Genomic DNA, 17,479 nt, shown 5'->3' on the forward strand with positions numbered 1-17,479 from the left:
GTCTCAGAAAAGGTGAAATGTGTGAGTTGCCTGGGAGGTGACTGAGGATTTCAGCTCAGGACAGGAAGTGGCGAGTGCTGCCCAAACTCCCATAGGCCTTTCTGCACTACCGAGTGAGTGCGACTGTTCCTAGCTGGGGTTGCATAGTTCAATTAAAGCTAACAGGATGGTTTGCATCTACACTTGCATCCACGCTTGTGTGCCTATGGGTTGTTCAATTGCCCTGCAGCTACACTGGGACAGCATTCAGTTGTTAAGTGCTATGACTTATGGAAAAGCATCCCACAGTTCCCTGGGAAGGCAACTTCTGCATGGCCTTATCTGCCAGGCTCCCCCTCCTCTGAGGCTGCAGGTCAGAGAGGCAGAGTGTTGACCTTCCTTCAGGCTGGAGCTGTCTGGAGATGGGGGCATTTGTAGCTTTTGAGGTGGCCATGCTACATTTCTAGGCTGTACCATCTGAGGGCCATCGGCTCTGTTGAGGTTTCTTACTGAACAGAGTAACAAGGGGTCTCAGGTTAACCCAAATGGAGCCCTCCAGGCCTTTAAGGGAGCTCCTAGCAACTCCAGGCCCAGCAGGTGGAAAAGGAAAGGCTGGGAACTTGGCAGGAGCACTGGCAGGACGTGCTGTAGAGAACAAGGGAGAGGCACAGGCTGTGAGGAAGCTCCAGTCCCAGAAGCACATGGAGAATGGTGCTTCTCAGAGGGCAGCAGATAAGAACAGGTGTTGGGGACATGAGACAAACGCATTCTCACAGCTGGCTTCTGGATTTCTCTATCTAAGGTTTTATTTTATGCGCTGCAGCCAGGGGAGGGGCCCCAGGAACCATGCTGCAGCCCAGGTGCTGGGGTGTCATGATTCCCTCTGTGATACAGTTGACTGGGGATTCTCTATCCCATCCCACCCAGGGAACTCCAAAAGCAGATAGGTCCCAGGCCAGCCCCCATCCCCGCTCACTGCAGCTTCTCCACATCTTTCCTGTGCAGGGAGCTGGACAGACACCACACTGGAGTCCCCACTAGGGACAGGTTTCCTTCCTTCATGACTGTGTGGTCCCCTCTGCCAGCTGGCAGCTCAGGGAACGGTTGCTCTGCAAAGGTGGAGGTGGCAACACAAGACTCCTGTGGGTGACAACAACAGGGAACGCTCCCAGTGCAGCAGCCCCTGGGCTGGCACCTCCCTGAGGTTCTGTGCTGGCACCTCCCTGAGGTTCTGTGCTGTCCTGCTGCACCCTTAGCACTTTGGAATACTCCTTCAGCTGCAGGGGCCACAAAAACATTCCCACGTTTGGCCAAGCTTGTCCCCCGCTGTCCTCTGCCTGAGTGTTGAATGCAAAGCCCTGGACCTGTTGAGCCTCATTATGAAGATTTTCAGCCCTGAATCTGGCCCCTGGCTCCTTTAACCACTAATGTTAACTGTGCAGAGATTCCTGGGAAGGCCCTTAAGGTGGGGAAGGTCAGCCTAAGGGTGACTGCCTCTCTCGCAGCTGAGTTTCCCTGGTCCTGGAGCTGTATCCCTGCAGGTGGCCAAGCAAAAGTCCAGGTCATCCTCTCCGGCAAAAGGGCCCATGCTCCTGTCCTGTTGCTCACCTCGCCACTTCTTGTCTGCTTGGAGGGTCACAGCTCATAGGTGCAAGTAGCCACAAGTCCCACAGTGTTCAGTCAAGAATGCAATTGGCGCATACATATAGGTGGTTAGAGGACTTGGTAATAAGTACGGGCACTGTGGTGCTGCCCTCTCCTGCTGAGATGACTATCTGCGTGGAATGGCACATCTGCAAAGACAGCACAGCACAAAGACAGGAGGGGGATTAGAACAGGGGGACTGGGAGCTAGCGGCTCTGGGCTCTATTCCCAGCTCTACTCCTGATTCTCTGGGTGATCTTGGGCAAGTCCATGCCTCTCTGTGCCTCAGTTTTCCCACCTGTGAAGTGGCGTTAATGACACTGTCATCTCCCAGTGGGGCAGTGCTGGGGTCAGGGATCAGGAGGGTTTAATGAACGTTTGAAAAGTACTTTGAGATCCACAGAAAAGATGGTAGAGACAGACCCGGGTCTGTATCAGCCCCTGTGTGTTGGGATGCAGCAGTTTCACTCCGGGTGCTGGTGCGTTGTCCCTAAGCCCCACTTGTGCAGCAAGCTGCAGCCAAAGAGCTGCTATTGGGAGGAATCTCTGAAAAGAGACACTGCCGTGACCCCTCCTCCTGGATTAACGCCTACTCACAGATCACAGCCTTTAGGTCGCTGCTTCTCTCGTTTCCTCTTGCCTTGGCCCTTGGGTCTCCTCCTTCAAAAGGAAAGGGGAAAAAGAAGAGTCTGAATGGGTGGGAGATGAGCCAGGGCTGATAGTCCCAAACTCCAGAATCCCTGCTAATAGCACTTACCTTCCTGACTTCAGTGTATCCCGCCGAGGCCTGGAGAAGAAAAAGGAGAGAGTAAAATGATCACACTGCAAATGTGGCATCTGCAAAGCCCCTAGGTACTGGGGGAGGATGGGATGCTATGGAAATAGCATTGATTTCACAGGGTTGGGACTACATCCTAATTGACAGGCTGCCTGCCAGAACTCCCACGCTTGGGCTCCTCCCCCTCGCAATGATAAAACATCCTTTTGCCAATGACATAAATGACTTGTGACAAATGCACATCCGGAAGTATTTAATGCAGTGTAGCTTCTCTCAATCAAAGGAGCACCTGGAGATAAAGAGGAGAAGCCAGGACACAGCACAGATGAGGAACTAGAGTGAGGGTCAGACACGAAGGTAGACATGGCCAAAAGAGTGGCCACTAGTTTTGGGAATCCAAACTGACATCCCTTGTGCTTGATTTGCTGAGGTGCTAAGCACCCACAACTTCAGCTGGTGGCAACGGGAGCTGTAGTTGCTCCACACCTCTCAAAATCAGGCCTCAGGTATCTCAATTTGAACCCCTAACATTGAGGCATCCAAAACCAGAGGCCACTTTTGAAAATCTGGACCTGACTCACTCTTCAGCAGTCAGAGCTTCTGAGCAAGCTGGAAAACAATGCGGTTCTGGAACAGCCTCTATACATCTGTGAGAGGCCACTAGATGGTGCTGGAGAGCCACTTAGCAAGGGGTCCCTGGTGGCCTGGCAACCCCTGGATTGTGAGAAGAGTTTGAGAGACCCTGAGGTCTCTCCTGCTCTTGGTGACTCCCTGCATGGTGGAGAAGAATGAGACTGGATGGTCCATACCTGCACTCGCACTGCCTGTGCTCTGTAAAGGACAGTTCCACATAGGGCACCTGCCCCGCTGGCTTCATCTTCAGGAGCTGAAAGGGAAAATCATTCATTCCCTACACCTCCATGGCAAAGCTGATTCATCATTCCCCTCCCCTCTGCTCCTTGTCAGGGCAGGGCTGCATGCTGATCTCAGGCACCTTAGGTGGTGCTGGGGGAGGGCTGTGGAGTAAGAGTGAAGCCTCCTGAGGCTGTTGGAAAGGAGAGAGGCTTCATGGTCCATCCATGCACCCCAAGATTTCCCACCCAAAGAATGTGTGGTCCCCACAGCCTGGGTCCAGCAGATCCTGAAAACATTGTTTTGCTTCTCCTGTTCTCCTGCCAGCCTGCCCCAGCACCGCCCTCGTCCTCTCCAGCCCCACAGGCTTCTGGTGCGCCAGGGGAACAGGGCGCTCAGGATGCCAATGCAGTCACTAGCTATAAATGACAGGTTTCAGAGTAGCAGCCGTGTTAGTCTGTATCCGCAAAAAGAACAGGAGTACTTGTGGCACCTTAGAGACTAACAAATTTATTAGAGCATAAGCTTTTGTGGACTACAGCCCACTTCTTCGGAATAAATTTGTTAGCTATAAATGGTAATGGGATGGGTAGGTGGCCCAGCATCCCCAAAGACACCTCTGGTTATGATGAGAGGGGCAGAGAAAAAAACAGAACCAGAGACCCAGGGATTCGTTTTGCTGCACCTTCAGGGCAGTGTCCATCTCACCCCACCACACCAGGGGGCACCACACACCACAGGGACAACAAACCGCTCTCATCTCACACACCCACACGGATACACGCCGTGTCGGGCTCCCTGTGTTTGTAACTGTAGGGTCCAAGATGAGACCTTTCAGCAAAAAAGACAAGTCATAAAAGGGAGAACAGCAAAGAGCCAGTGAGGGGGGCATTGTCCCAGCCCACACACCTCCAAGGGCAAAGCATGGATGTGGGGGAAGGGGTTCGGTGGAATGTCAGGAATGACGGCTGGCTCTGACACTGATTCACTCACTGTGCCTGGGGAAGTCAGCTAACCTCTCCATGCCTTAATTTCCCACGCCCCAACATTGTTATCTTAGCTACCAGGAGAGGAGCCTGAGTCCCTGCATTGTGAGCTGAGCCCACCTGGCTCTTACCTGCATGGTGACATTGGCCGTCTCCACTGGGACACACTGCAGTGTCTCGTCTCCACAGCAGCCGGTGCAGCGTTGCAGGGAGATGCAGGAAGGGCTGAACATGTGCTCCACCTCACTGGGGTACTCGGACACAATATCCACCAGCATCTCCAAGGGCCGACAGAAGCTGCGGCCCCAAACCTCCTGGAAGGGCAGGACTGGAAGAGACCCAGAGGTGGAGGGGAGGCCCTATAAGTTCATGTCCAGAAGATGCCTGCTGACCTGCTCCCTCAAGCCCTCACTAAACAGTGGAGTTACTGGCTGAGTGAGGGCAGAGTCTGGGAGGCGTGCCATGTACCTGGCACAGGCATCAGAGCAAGCCTTGCTGTGTGCCCCAAAAGTTGCAGGCAGCTCCCAGTGTTATGACTCTCCCTCCAGGCTAACAGATTTGTTTTCTCCTCTTTGAGCTGTCCCATCTGCTGCTCTCTTCCTGTCCCATCTGTCATGTGCTGCACTGGAGTCAGGCTATTTTTCATCTCCAGACACTGATAAAAATCTCCATTAGATCTGGAGAAATGTGGCACCACTCCATAGTTAAGACAACAGCCCAGTTTCTTCTAGAAGCCCAATCCTGGCCCCCATCTAAAAATCACCAAGCAACTCTGATCAGCCTTAATACTAGGGAATGAGGCCTGTGGTGGTGGTTGAATTTTTCTGGAAAATGTTATGTCATTTGGACAAGGCAGGGGGATGGTGTCCTGATTTGGGACATGCCAAAAAATAGTGTTCATCATAGGAGCTTTCATACTGGATCTAGCAGCAATCCAGCTAGATCATTACCCTGTCTCCACACTGGCTAGTGCCAGATAGATCAGAGGAAGAACGTCTGTTGGTAGCAGTTATGGGATAGCCGGCCCCCCAGGGGAAGTTTCCTTCTAACCCCAAATAGTTACATGTTGCCTCGTGTCCTAAAGCAGTGGTCTCCAAACTTTTTTGATCCTGCACCCCCATCAGTAAAAAAATTTGAGCACGCACCCCCTGCTGCACTGGTTCTACCATTTTTGCTGAGGGGAAAAAAAAAAAGGCACTCAGACTCCCGCCCAAACCGACGAAGCAAAAAAAAACAAAAAAAGCGCTCCTCCTGCCATGCACCCCGAAGGATCCTCTTGCGCACCCCCTGGGTTGCGCGCACCCAACTTTGGAGACCACTGTCCTAAAGCATGAGGGTTTATAGCACCCAAACCTTATCGGAGGAGAAGCTGCCTCAGAGCTCAACTTGAAATTTATCAGGCAGCCACAGTTCCAAAAAAGTAAAAACAAAAACCCTCCTGGGTTCGAACAGATCAGTGCGGTTGAGTTTTTTCACCTTTTAATTTTTTTTTTAATTAAATGGACGTAAAAGTCTAAATGAAAAGTCAAAATGTTTTGCCTGAAAATGTCCTAACAAAACTTGTTGGCTTTTTCTGATTATTTTTTTTATCTGAACTAATTCAGCAAATTTCAACACCAATTGACAAAACATTTTGGTCAAACTGAAATTGAGGTTTTCTTTAAAAAAAAGTTTCATCTGAAGAATTTTGCCCAGCTCTGATCCCAGGAGGTGCCCTGTTGGAGCTCAGTGGCTCCGAAGGAGGGCTGGATAAGCACCTTCTGGAGGGTGCATTAATGTGGGGGTCTTGGGGGATCTAACTTTCAGGGGAGGCAGGGGAGCTATTTTGCCAACACATTTCCCATTTGTATTCCTCCACCTCCCCCTAAGTGGCTGATGATAGTCCCAGACTGACTCCTCATAGGCCATATCCCATCACCTCCCTCTGGAGGCTCCAGTCCCCTCCCCTGGGGCTGTCGTCTCCTCTGGGGTTGGAGGACAGAGGGGATCCCCAAGCTCCTGGGCAGGGAGGTGGGGAGAGAGAATTCCAGAGCCCACAGGGGAGCTAATATTCTCACACACAACCAGGAGAAGCAGCTGCAAACTCACCTTGCCCTTCTGAGGTGCTGTTTCTGCTGAACCTGTCCCACTGCTAGGGAGAGAAATACAGAGAGGTGAGACCCAGGCCCTTTAGGAAGAGGCAGCAGAGAGTGAGCACAATGCAGCAAAATCTTGGGGTGTAACACCCCCATTCTCACCCTTCTGCCTGCATCACCCACCCATCCACAGGGCACTCGGCCCTTCCAGCTCAGATCTGTTGTGGAGCATTCAGGGCACTTACTGGTATACATCGAGAAGCAGGAAGGCAACTGAGCTAATAAATAACAATGCTAATAAATAGCATAGGATCATAGGCCTAGAGGGAACCTCGAGAGGTCATCTAGTCCAATCCCCTGCACTCATGGCAGGACTAAGTATTATCTAGCATGTTTATAGCTGTTGTAATGCTAGCCTGCACAGCCAGTCCCCTGCACCATCCAGCCTTTCGGTTTTATATTCTGAAGAGTCCCAAAGTACTTTAGATCCACAAGGGATCATTTCACTCACCACTCCATGTGGCCACCTCTAGGGTAATGTGGCAACTGTGTAGCAGTGAAGCAGTGAAGTTCAACAAGTTTACAACTACTGTAGACTGAGTGCAACACAACAGGGACCAACCCTGCCCTGAGTGCCAGGAGAGGGGCTAGGTGGGACATAATTCACTAAACAACAGCTAAAGAGGTTGTGTGAAGGTGAAGACTTTGTGTCACTTCAAACTGCAGGAGGTAGAAGACATCCAGGCTGACATCCCAGCTCTTATCCAACATGCCAGAGGATCTAATGACCACACATGGTCAGCACTTCAGTTTACATCTCATCCACACAACACCTATCACCTCGTCCCCCATCCTGCCACACTGGGGCCTGGGGTCACTACTGACCCAGAATGGAGCACAACACCCCAAAGGAGAGCGCTCCCCCTACTGAGTCCCCAGCACCCCTCCTCCCTTCCCTAGCTAGCTATGAGTCTTTATACCCCAACCATCATGATGCTGTCAGAGTCCCATCTGATTCCCTCCCACCGGCTCACAGCATGTTGTCATCTGCCCCTACTGGACACATGCAGGGGCCACGTGTACTTAGCTGTGAAGTGCCATGTGCGCCTGGGATGCTGTATAAATCCTAATTCCTCCATGCCATGCCCTGGGTTTCCCTTGGCGGGGCTCTGCCATCTTAATGCTGGCCAAGGCTGCCCCACTGTGATGGGATCACAGCCCAAAGTGGGCTGGCTGCAGCAGATAGGAGAGTAGCCCCTGTCAGCTGGCAGACACTCAGCAGAAGCAGAACTCAGGGGTGTCAGCAGGGTTGGACTTTTCCTCAATGGCAAATGTCCATAACCCAAAAGCAAAGCAAATTAATATAAGCTTAAAAGAGGGGGGGGGGATATCTCCCCACAGTCTCCTGGGCTGGGCTGGGCTGGGCTTGGCTTCCTGCCAGCCCTGGGTACCCAACCAGCTACTTGGACAGACTTTCCTAGAGAAGCTGTACAAGGGAGGGGTCACTGTTAAGACCTCATTCACTGGAGACCAGATGGTGTCCCTGTGTCATGTCACACCCCTGGTTTCAGTGCAGTAATACTCTGCTGCCATGCTGGTCACAGCGCATGCCCTGGGACACAGCGCCCATGGGAGGTATGGCCCTTATAGGGGTTCTGGGGAGGTGATTCTCCCATGTGCCTTTCAGCAGACGGGAAATTCTCTGCTTTTTCTCCCAGGGATCAGGGGGCTCTTCCATGGGATTTGCCAGGTATAGGAGCGTTCCTGGGGATCAGAGTTCACCAAGCTGCCCTGTCCTGCACCTGTGGGGCTGCTCTCCTGGGGCCTGGGCCTGGAGGCAGGTAATCAGCTCAGAATCCTCTCTAGACGCTTTCAGCTAAACGAGCAGTTGTGGGACTGTCTGGAAGCTCCAGCCCCACTGCAGCTTCCCTTCAATAATGGCACTTCCTCTCTTCTCACAAGATGTTTCCTGGGAGTTTATTTTTCCTGGAAATTAGCTGGAGCCAGCCTTATCCTCAGAGAGCATCTGAGATACTGATCTTCTCCCCTCCCCATCATCCCTCCCATCATCAGCCAGCCTAGCAGTACCCCAGTCAGCCCCCTGTTCTTCTGCTAAGGGAGGACCCGAGGAACAAGGGGTCACTTGGAGCTCAGACACCAGAGAGGGGTAGTGGTGGGGCAACCCAAGAAGAACAGCTTCAAACTGATCCCCCCGCTGTACCTAGCCTGCAAAATACACTACAGGAGCGATTCCTCAGCAGTGCTCTAGCCCCACAGTGATGCAAGGGGAGTAATGGGGCTTGGGACCATTACGGCAGGATCCCCGAGAACTCTTCCACTGCCAGTGCCCCTCTCTGCTCCCCCCGAGCCATTATGTGGAGGACACGGGGGGTGGGGGTGCTAGAAGCTGGGGGTCCCTCACCTGAGTGTGTGATGCCTGCAGCGCAAGAGCCACAAGAAGTTTCAGGAAACTGCTGAGAAGCTGCATCGCTGGTTTTGCCTCCTCAGTTTTGCCCCAGTGAAGAGTCCCGTGTCCCAGCTGAAACAAACATACTGCCCCTGCGAGAGATTCCAGAGCGGGGGAAATGCAGAGATCCCCTGGCTGGGGCACTCCTGGGAGCCCTCACGCTGGCCACAGTCCAGGACCCGAGCGTCCCAAACACAGCACCCGTGGATCCAGTCACAGCAGCTTAGCCCTGGGAGAGGCGGTGGTGGTCAGTGGTCAGGAGACGGGAGGCCAGTGTTACAGAGCCCCCGAGGTGGCACGGGATGAGGGGTGCTCAGAGACAAGGGACGCTGATAGCTGAGATGCAAGTCCAAGCTGTCTTAGTCCTGGGACACTGACACCACCTCTGCCCTGCTCAATCCCAGCACACAGGGTCCCCTCCTGCTCCTGCACTGGCTGCTCTGGGCCCCTCTGCACCTCCTGCGCCCGCGGGCTGCTCTCCGGCCATGTGAATGCTGCCCTGCCTGCTTTGCAGCTCTGTTTCATGAGCCGAGGGCTCCTCCCAAGTCCCTCCCCAACTCACACCCTCCCTCCCACTTTCCCTTCCTCTGAGACTGCACGGAGCTGCGCTTGCATCCTCTGGGCTTTGGAGCCCCGCAGCCTCCAGATGGCCGTTTGTTTCCTTTCGTCGTGCATCAGAGCCGCATGTCCATGCGTGTGGCTATGTGCGCCCCCGCAGGTGTGTGCGCGTGACTGTGCAGGTGCTGCTGTGACTGTACGTGCGGTCATTGTGTGCAGATGTGGCTGGGAGGGATGTCGTGGGAGTGGGCACATGTACAGGTGTGTCCGTGGGAGGGAGTCTGTTCTCTTCCAGCCCTTCAGCCTCCCCCATCACTATGGTATGCACATGCAATGTGTGAGCCGCTATTGGCTTTAGGTCATACAAACCACATCACTTGGGACCCTTCAAATACGACTAGACCTTGGCAAATAGATTGTAGAAAATGATCTGCCCTGGCTCTCGAGTGAGGGAATAGATGGGACCCAATAGGGCACTTTAATCTCTATGCCTCTCTCTGTTTCATCCTCTAGTTAATCTGTGTGTCTGGCTCTCTCTTTCTCTCCCACGCTCTCCATCCCTCCTGCTCTTTAATACAATACTGAAGTGGAAAGCTCAAGCTCTTGAAAATCAGGCTGCACCTTAAAGCTGCTTCCTGGGGTTTATGCCTGTAAATAGGCTTTCTCTTTAACTAGTTCTCATTAATAAATATTTGTCCTGTGGCGGCACCTGGAGCCCTCCATCAGGGCTACATAGTGCAGGGTGCTGTATACACACAGATATAGACATGATCCCTGGCTTGAAACACTCACACTATAAAGAATCGCTGTATATTAATCTGTGTGTAATACACTCCAGACTGGAATGTCACAGACCCGAGGCTGTAGTATTGGACTCCATGATTTTCATGTTTTTTAAAACTGGAGACGTTTGACACGTGGGCGGTGGATTGAATGGTAACAATTGACCCTTCTGGCCAGCTGCCAAGTTAAACCTGTTGTGTATGGGGAGCTCAGAGAAAGCTGAGGGAGGACTCCCCGCCTTGGGCTGCTGGGCTGTCGCAGGGGCCAGAGGCACAGATTCCTGATTGCTCTGATTTTTGAGAGACAGTTGGAATTGATGGAGCTCATTTAAGAGGCGTCTGTGCAGAACTGCTGCCTTTATGCACTGCATGCACCAGCCCACGTAGCCATAACATACAGAGGCTGTCTCTATGCTGAGGAGCCGACTAATTTGCTTCAACTAGAAGAAAAATAAGAGTATTCAAATTTCCCAGAGGTGCCTGGATGTCTGTGTTAGTCAAGAGGGCATTGTCTGCAGAGACATGTAGAGCTGACGTCCTATGGCCGAAACCTTCTCCATGCCGCAAAACGGTATTCACCCTCCCTTCATTCAGCTCCCTCCTGCAGACTTCCTTCCTCTGCATGGCCCAGGAAAGCCATGTCAGTACAAGTTGCTACCATAGTATTTAAAAAAGCTCCAGGCTGGCACCATCCACTGGGTCTCCCAGAGCATCTGGTTCTGGCTATTTATTTTTGTAAATCCCATGGGGCAGGGCTTATGGCTTCTACAGAGTCCTGCACACAGTCAGCACTTAATAAATAATGAGAATCTTGCTCTTCAAGCTAGCTGGAAAAGCCAGCTGTCCCCTTCCCCAAGAGCCTCTTCCCTCCACGCACACTGTCTTTACATAACACAAGTGTATAAAATGGGACAGTGCCGCTGGCTGCAAAATATGAGAAGCCAGACCCATCATGTCTACAGTGCAGAGTTGGGGGCCGTATGTCATATGATTTGAAAATAGTATTTTCTTGTAAGAACTCCGACATTTACACTTCTCTTGGGCAGCTCTAGTTTTTCCTTTGGGCTTCCCAGCCTGCTTGCCAGGAGCTTTCAACTGTATCAAAGCCAGGTGCCAAACTGGGGTGGGAGGCAAGGGGAGAAGGGGAGTAGCAGTACTCTGCCACGTTCTGCCCACAATCATAAGCTCTACCTGCCCCGTCAGAGCTATTGAGCCATGTATTCTGCAACTCAGGCAGATATTGCTGCACTGCTGTGCGCAGAGTTCACATTTTCAAGGACTTCGTTGCAGACATAACAGCTTCCAAGTGACTTTTGCTTTTTACTCTTTTTCATGAGAAACAGAAGAACAAGAAAGCAGCTTGGAAGAGGTGTGACAATACGCTGCACCGCTGCGTACCCGCCCAATCCCAGTCCAGGGCTGAAACCTGAGACTCCTGGACTTCTCATTGCTTTTCATATAATCCATGTATGCTGGTACTTGCAAGGGGGTTTTCAGTGTAATTTTTAATCTAGGTTATCTATCTATGTTACATGACTGTCCAAGCGCTTGTCTACACACAAACTTGCACTGAAACAACAAAGGTGTGAATTACATCCAGTTGAGTTATTTGGATGCAGACTTGCAAAGAGACCAGCCCTAGGGCTCCTCTCACCCTGGCATCATAGTACCAATCCACTCTGAAGCTGTGCTCATCTTGCCAGCTCAGCTGCCTTATGAAGACAAAAGCCCTAGAGAGTTTCAAACTCTAGTCACTGCCAATGTATTGCGAATGTCTTGTTTTGCTTCTGAACACACTGGAGGGTGAAATCTCATGAGTGAGGAAGTGGTGGCTGTTGAGCTGAGTCAGGGCTTCAGTTATAAAAGTGTGGGAAATTAACTCTCTGGTCATCAGAAATAACAATCCCTGACAACACGCTCTCAGTGTGCTGGTGTAAAGGAACAACCGGGACATTTATGTTCTCTCTGTACCCCAGGGTGTCTTGGCAAAGCTGCAGACTGCAGTTATGGTGGGTAGGACAGATTTGGGCACCAGAAGGCAGCAGTATCCACAATGGGGCATTAGGACCAGCCCCGCACAATGGATTCCACACCCTGGGGCATTAATGCCAGGGTTCAGACATCTCTTGTCCTCCTAGGACAGGGGTAGGCAACCTATGGCACGTGCGCCAAAGGCAGCACACGAGCTGATTTTCAGTGGCACTCACACTGCCCGGGTCCTGGCCACCGGTCCAGGGCGCTCTGCATTTTAATTTAATTTTAAATTAAGCTTCTTAAACATTTTACAAACTTTATTTACTTTACATACAACAATAGTTTAGTTATATATTGTAGACTTATAGAAAGAGACCTTCTACAAACGTTAAAATGTATTACTGGCACACGAAACCTTAAATTAGAGTGAATAAATGAAGATTCGGCACACCACTTCTGAAAGGTTGCCGACCCCTGTCCTAGGAAATAGACTTGGCCCTCTACTGTGGCAACAATAGTGCAGATGAAATCCTTATCCTCCTGAGTTTTTGCACGAGGGCGCAAATATGATCCACTTGTGCTCTGAGCAAAGCAAGAGGCCCCTGTGATGAGCTGGAATTCCTCAGCGCTGAGCTGCATCTGGCTGTTTTGGGGGCTCATGTTCCCAGGGTGTGTGCAACAGGCACTGGAATGTGGCTCCAGCAGACGTGCATTCTTGTCAATAACAGACCGGGGCAGAGTCTGCTCCTCTGGTCTGTTCCATCTCAGCCCTTCCTGAGTTTAAGGGACAAGCCTCGAAAAGCACTTCCTAGCCCAAGCCTCCACCTTCCCAAGGACATGCAGGAGGCAGTGGTGGGGAATCATTTATCAGAAGGGCTTACATGTCATCTGAACCCATCCGACTCATGAACAGCAGCTGAGCTCATGAACATGACAAACCTTCCCTTTCTGGCCTGGCAAATTGGCAGAGGATGAGTGTCACAGCCCTAGTCAAGCTCCCCCTTCTGGACACTCACCAGGCTGCTGCATTTGGGTCCCAACACACTGGGTCCAGGCGCTTTAAGTGTCCCTTGGTCTGGGTAGGCTCCCGCACTGGCTCTTCCTTTGGCCTCTCTGGAACAATTCCTGGGCACAGCCTGTCTGTTACCCCTTCATGGAAATGGCACCTTGCTGTATAGCTGCCCTAGGCCACAGGACCAGTGCTAACCACCTCCAAGACACCCCAGTAGCTTAAGAACACCCTTGCCCAGAGCTCCAATCCTATGCTCTGGGTTACAGTTCGACCCTACTGGAATATGTGATAGTTGAGGCCCACAACACATGGGATTTGTAAAGGTTTCTAACACAATCTCGTTAGTCAGCACAAGCGAGATACAGACTGAGGTAAAAACAACACACCTGCATGCTGTTCCCTGCCTTCGCTTCCTCACCACTCTGGAGTGTTCTTTGAACTTTGGTCAGAGTCCTCTAAGGAGTGCAGGATCCCCCTTCTGCACATGGCTTCTCCTGCAAATCATGGATGTCTCTCTCCTGCAACTAGCTGCCTTCTTCATCAGCTGGCCCCAGAATCTAAAAGGACCTCTCTGCTTCATTCTCTCTCTTGCCTCAAACTTCCTTGTCTTTATAAACCCATGCTCTGTCCACTCTGCTCTCCTATTTGGGGATTTGCAACTTAGCACTCCCTGTGATAAACTTGGATGAACCGGTTTTCCAGCTCGGGGACCCTCCTTAGCGTACCTATTGTTTGATGAGCGCACAGTCATTAAGGTTAAAGACTTCTTTTGTTTGGGCTATAGCTTCTCCCAGACAGAGTGAGGGAAAGAGTCAGGGATCTCAACAACCCATGGCTGACTCACCGAGAAATTCAATGCAGAAATTTCATAGAATGAACCAGAATTCATAAGCTGGACATAGACAGATTCCCCAAACCATCCCAATGGGGAAATAAGGAAAAAATATTAAAAAGCCAACACAGCCTGGATGGGCAAGTGCCCTTGGGCTTTGTCACAATGCAGAACATCCTGGTACTCCACACCAGCAGAGCTCAGTCCCCATGACTGCATACACTCCCTAATGCCTCACAGACTGGCTGGCACAAAGCATTGGCGATGGGAAATTGAGCCATCCACCTCCAGGGCAAGAGATGTATAAGGTTCAGAGAAAGACTGGGGCATAAAAGAAAGAAGAACATTTCCCCAGGTGCAGGTACAGAGCAAAATCTGCCCAGTGTCCAAAGAATGCTATCACAGTGCCTTGGGATGTATGCAGCTTGAGAAGGATACAGTCTCCAATCCCACCCTGACCCCCACCCCCTTTGTTTGATATTGCTCCAGTTTGCCCTGATGAAATCAAGCTGCATAGGTGGGTCACAAGGACAATTCCCATTCCACTGGCATTCTCCGGGGGTTGGGGGCAGACCCTGCAGAGAGGCTCAAAGTACATCAGAATGTCTGCAAAAGGAAGAGTCTGGTGTCCCTTCGTGTCACCTGTTTATTATTGTTATGTTGGCAGGTGTTAATGGCAGCCATCAAGCAGGTCTTTGATTGCTAGACAATCGCAGACCAAAGCTTCATTTAGGCTAAATGGAAGGAGTAATTAAATGCTCCTTTACATAGTGATAGCTGAAACAATAAAAGTCACCACCCAAATCACTTGGCCCCATGGCAAGGCTTGAGCAAGAACTAGCCTCCGGAAAATAAAAGGGGTTTTCCTGGGGCAGATTGCAAAAGCAAGGGTAAGGGGATTGATTGGTTACAGCTGTGTGTGAGAGAGGCAAAAAGCAGCAGAAAAACTGTGAGCTTGGCCCTGGGAGGAAGTGGAGAGACAGTGCTTCTTTAGAGCACAGTACTCATTGGAAAGGCAGACTTGGATTTCCAAGCAAGGAAACTACCTGCTGTTAATTGTTTCCACTGTGTTCAGGGAAGCAAGATTTTGTGTAGTCTTTGCAAATAAACAGGATTACACCAAAGAAATAATTGACTTAGCATCAATTTTTCCTCCTAACAAAAACAACCCAGCAAGGCCCCAAATACTGGCTAACCACTTGGACCAAAGGGGTAACATAATTTATCAAGAGCCAATAGTGTTCTTGGCCTTGCATCTACAAAGAGACATGTTCCATAACCCAAAGAATTTACAGTCTAATATGGACACTGACAACACCGTATATAGAGTAGCAACATGTAACAGCAGTGATATTTACAAGAGATAGGTGCTGGACAGCTTTTTGGAAGCAGCATGATTTTACATTTAATCGTTATATGGTGCTAAATACAAGGGAAGCAGCCCCCATCCAATTTCCTTCTTTAGCCAATACCAGGTGTGGAATTAGGTGCACAGGCAGAGCTGGGTGGGGAGTCCAGGGCTGGATTAGCAGGGGTGCTGCTGCACAGGAGTGAGGTGTATCGTAGCAGGGCCCCTTCCAGGCAGCGATATCGCCAGCCCCTGCAATACCAGGGAACATGTTACTTAGAACATTCCTTAGCCCTTTGCTGCAAATTCCTGTGGCGTCAAAGCTCCCTCCCGGGCCAGGTGCGGAGGATGGGGGGAGACAGGGGAAGGTCTGTTTGCTAAGGAGGAGGCTGACAATTGGGGGAAGTGGGCTGTGTTGTGCATTCCTCCCCCCCCCCATGCATTGTGAGCACAGGCTGCTGTTGTTGCTGTCAGCAGCAGCAGGAAGTGGCAGGCGGTTAGTCACCCCTGGCTGCACGTGGCCGGAATGCTGCTGTTTATTTTTGTTGCTGGGAGTGGATTAGGCCTGCCCTGGGGAGCGATAGCCTCACTGTAGGGATGGCCAAAGGGGGAAGAAAGAACTGCAGGCAGCTTGGTGCTAACCCACCCAGCTGATAGCAGCTGGGCCTGGCCTCTGAGCAGCCCCCCTACATCCCCCCATACAAACTGCCCATCTGACAGGGAGAGCCGGGTGTGACGCAGTGGTGGCTCTGACACAGTCCTAGGAGGAGTGAAGTCTTCTTAGGGGAACCTGACACATGGGCCCTGGGAGATGGCAGTGTCAAGGCTGTCCTGTGGACTGTTTGAGCTTCAAGTCCTGGGCGATGGAAAGCGCCGGCCTAGTGATGTGTCTGAGGCCCAGGGAAGGGGAGCAGCGAAGAATCCCTCTTTGCAGGCGTAAGCCCCAAATGAGCATTTGCCTTATTGCTACTGCTCCTTCCTTCTCGTTCCCATCCCAGAACGAGAGACAGTTTTCTCCTTCCTCCCGTCTATCCTTCCTACTCTCTCTTCCCTCACCATTTCGTGTTCCTCTTCCACGGCACTGGGTTTGGTGGCAGCTGCGAGGTGCTAAGTTGAAGAAGGAGGTTCTAGCCTCAGCTCTGGAGATTTATTCCCCTCCTACTCTCCTCTGCAATGAGTCCCCAGGCGCTGGCACTCTTACCAAGAGAGCTCAGGCTCCGTCTCTCATGAGCTTCACCCTCAAGGTTAAGAATGTCATTGTCCATAGCTGCCAGGGAAGGCTGTCACCATGAAGAGAGGCTCTCAATGAGATACCTAGGCTCAAAGCCAGGTAGGTCCCTGAGGATGGACACTGAGACTTAAAGCTTGGCCTTGTCTACCGTGCGAAGTGAGTGGCGCACGAGGGGGGGTGCGTGCGATCCCTGCAGTTGGTGCTGGTGAAGAGGCAGCTGCTGCAGTCTGTGTTTTCAATTCCAGCACACGCAGGGCTAGACTTTCTGGGCCGGAGACTGGTGGCAGGAGGAGTTGATCTACCCTGAGAGGCCAAAGCTGTAGGCGGATGTTTGTTCTATTTTGTTGAGAAGCAGGAAGAATATACTGAGACACGATAGCTGCCAGCCCAGCCATGGCACAGGCGGTACCAGGTAACCATGGGAGCACAAACACAGACCTGCCAGTGCATCTGCTGCCCCCAACACCCCTCTCAGCCAAGGACAGCACATAGGGCTCCTACGCACATCCCACATTGCCCCTCCTGCCTGGATAATAATGAGCTTTAGTTACTAAAGCAGATGTTCTCGAGAGTGCAGATCCCAGGGGCAGGTGTGACCATGGAGAAAGGCACTGACAGAATTGCACGGGGGCACTCAAGCAGATGAGGGTGTGCACAGGTGCAGCTTGGGTCAGCAGGTGCAAGACAGGAGGAGCCCATCTTTGCTGGGCATGTTGCTCCGGTCCAGAGAAACGGCAGGCTCTTTGCAATATCCTGTGGCTAACTGTGTGAGGCAGCTTCTTCTTTCCTGGGCCTCACCACAGGTTCTGGAGGGGAATGGAGCCCAGAAACAAGAGGCCCCCTGGGAATGTCACTCAAACAGCTGCAGAGCACTGTGCTTGGACAAAAATAAACAGCAGGCTCCAGACACCAGCCAGCGGAGCAGGGCTGTAACCGTAACAAGCACAGGGTGAGGGGCCTG

General features: G+C 51.6%; 2 protein-coding genes across 5 annotated transcripts in view; one reads left to right on the forward strand and one right to left on the reverse strand.

The window, feature by feature from the left end:
• Positions 1 to 17,479, forward strand: part of BBOF1 (basal body orientation factor 1) — a 1,057,902-nt gene that overhangs the window by 842,328 nt on the left and 198,095 nt on the right. The window lies entirely within an intron of this gene.
• PGF (placental growth factor) lies at positions 761 to 9,306 on the reverse strand. Of its 3 annotated transcripts, none has more exons than XM_005301596.4 (7): positions 8,737 to 9,306; positions 6,328 to 6,370; positions 4,371 to 4,567; positions 3,211 to 3,287; positions 2,381 to 2,410; positions 2,221 to 2,283; positions 761 to 1,772 (listed from the first exon to the last, which is right to left on the reverse strand). In XM_005301596.4, the coding sequence occupies exons 1-7, from the start codon at positions 8,800 to 8,802 to the stop codon at positions 1,751 to 1,753; spliced, it is 498 nt and encodes a 165-aa protein (XP_005301653.1). In that variant the 5' UTR covers positions 8,803 to 9,306; the 3' UTR covers positions 761 to 1,750. The 3 variants fall into 3 exon arrangements, with proteins under 3 accessions (XP_005301653.1, XP_042714467.1, XP_042714468.1); XM_042858533.2 differs by lacking the exon at positions 8,737 to 9,306 and adding an exon at positions 6,477 to 6,684; XM_042858534.2 differs by lacking the exons at positions 3,211 to 3,287; positions 8,737 to 9,306 and adding an exon at positions 6,477 to 6,701.

Source organism: Chrysemys picta, chromosome 4 (assembly GCF_011386835.1).
Source record: "Chrysemys picta bellii isolate R12L10 chromosome 4, ASM1138683v2, whole genome shotgun sequence".
In the NCBI taxonomy this organism is placed as follows: domain Eukaryota; kingdom Metazoa; phylum Chordata; order Testudines; family Emydidae; genus Chrysemys; species Chrysemys picta.

Coding starts and splice junctions, on each gene's coding strand:
- PGF (XM_042858533.2), bottom strand. CDS start 6,569: ATGTATACCAGTAAGTGCCCTGAATGCTCCACAACAGATCTGAGCTGG. Junction 6,371..6,476: donor TGGGTGATGCAGGCAGAAGG/GTGAGAATGGGG, acceptor TTCTCTCCCTAG/CAGTGGGACAGGTTCAGCAG. Junction 4,568..6,327: donor CAGCACCTCAGAAGGGCAAG/GTGAGTTTGCAG, acceptor GGTCTCTTCCAG/TCCTGCCCTTCCAGGAGGTT.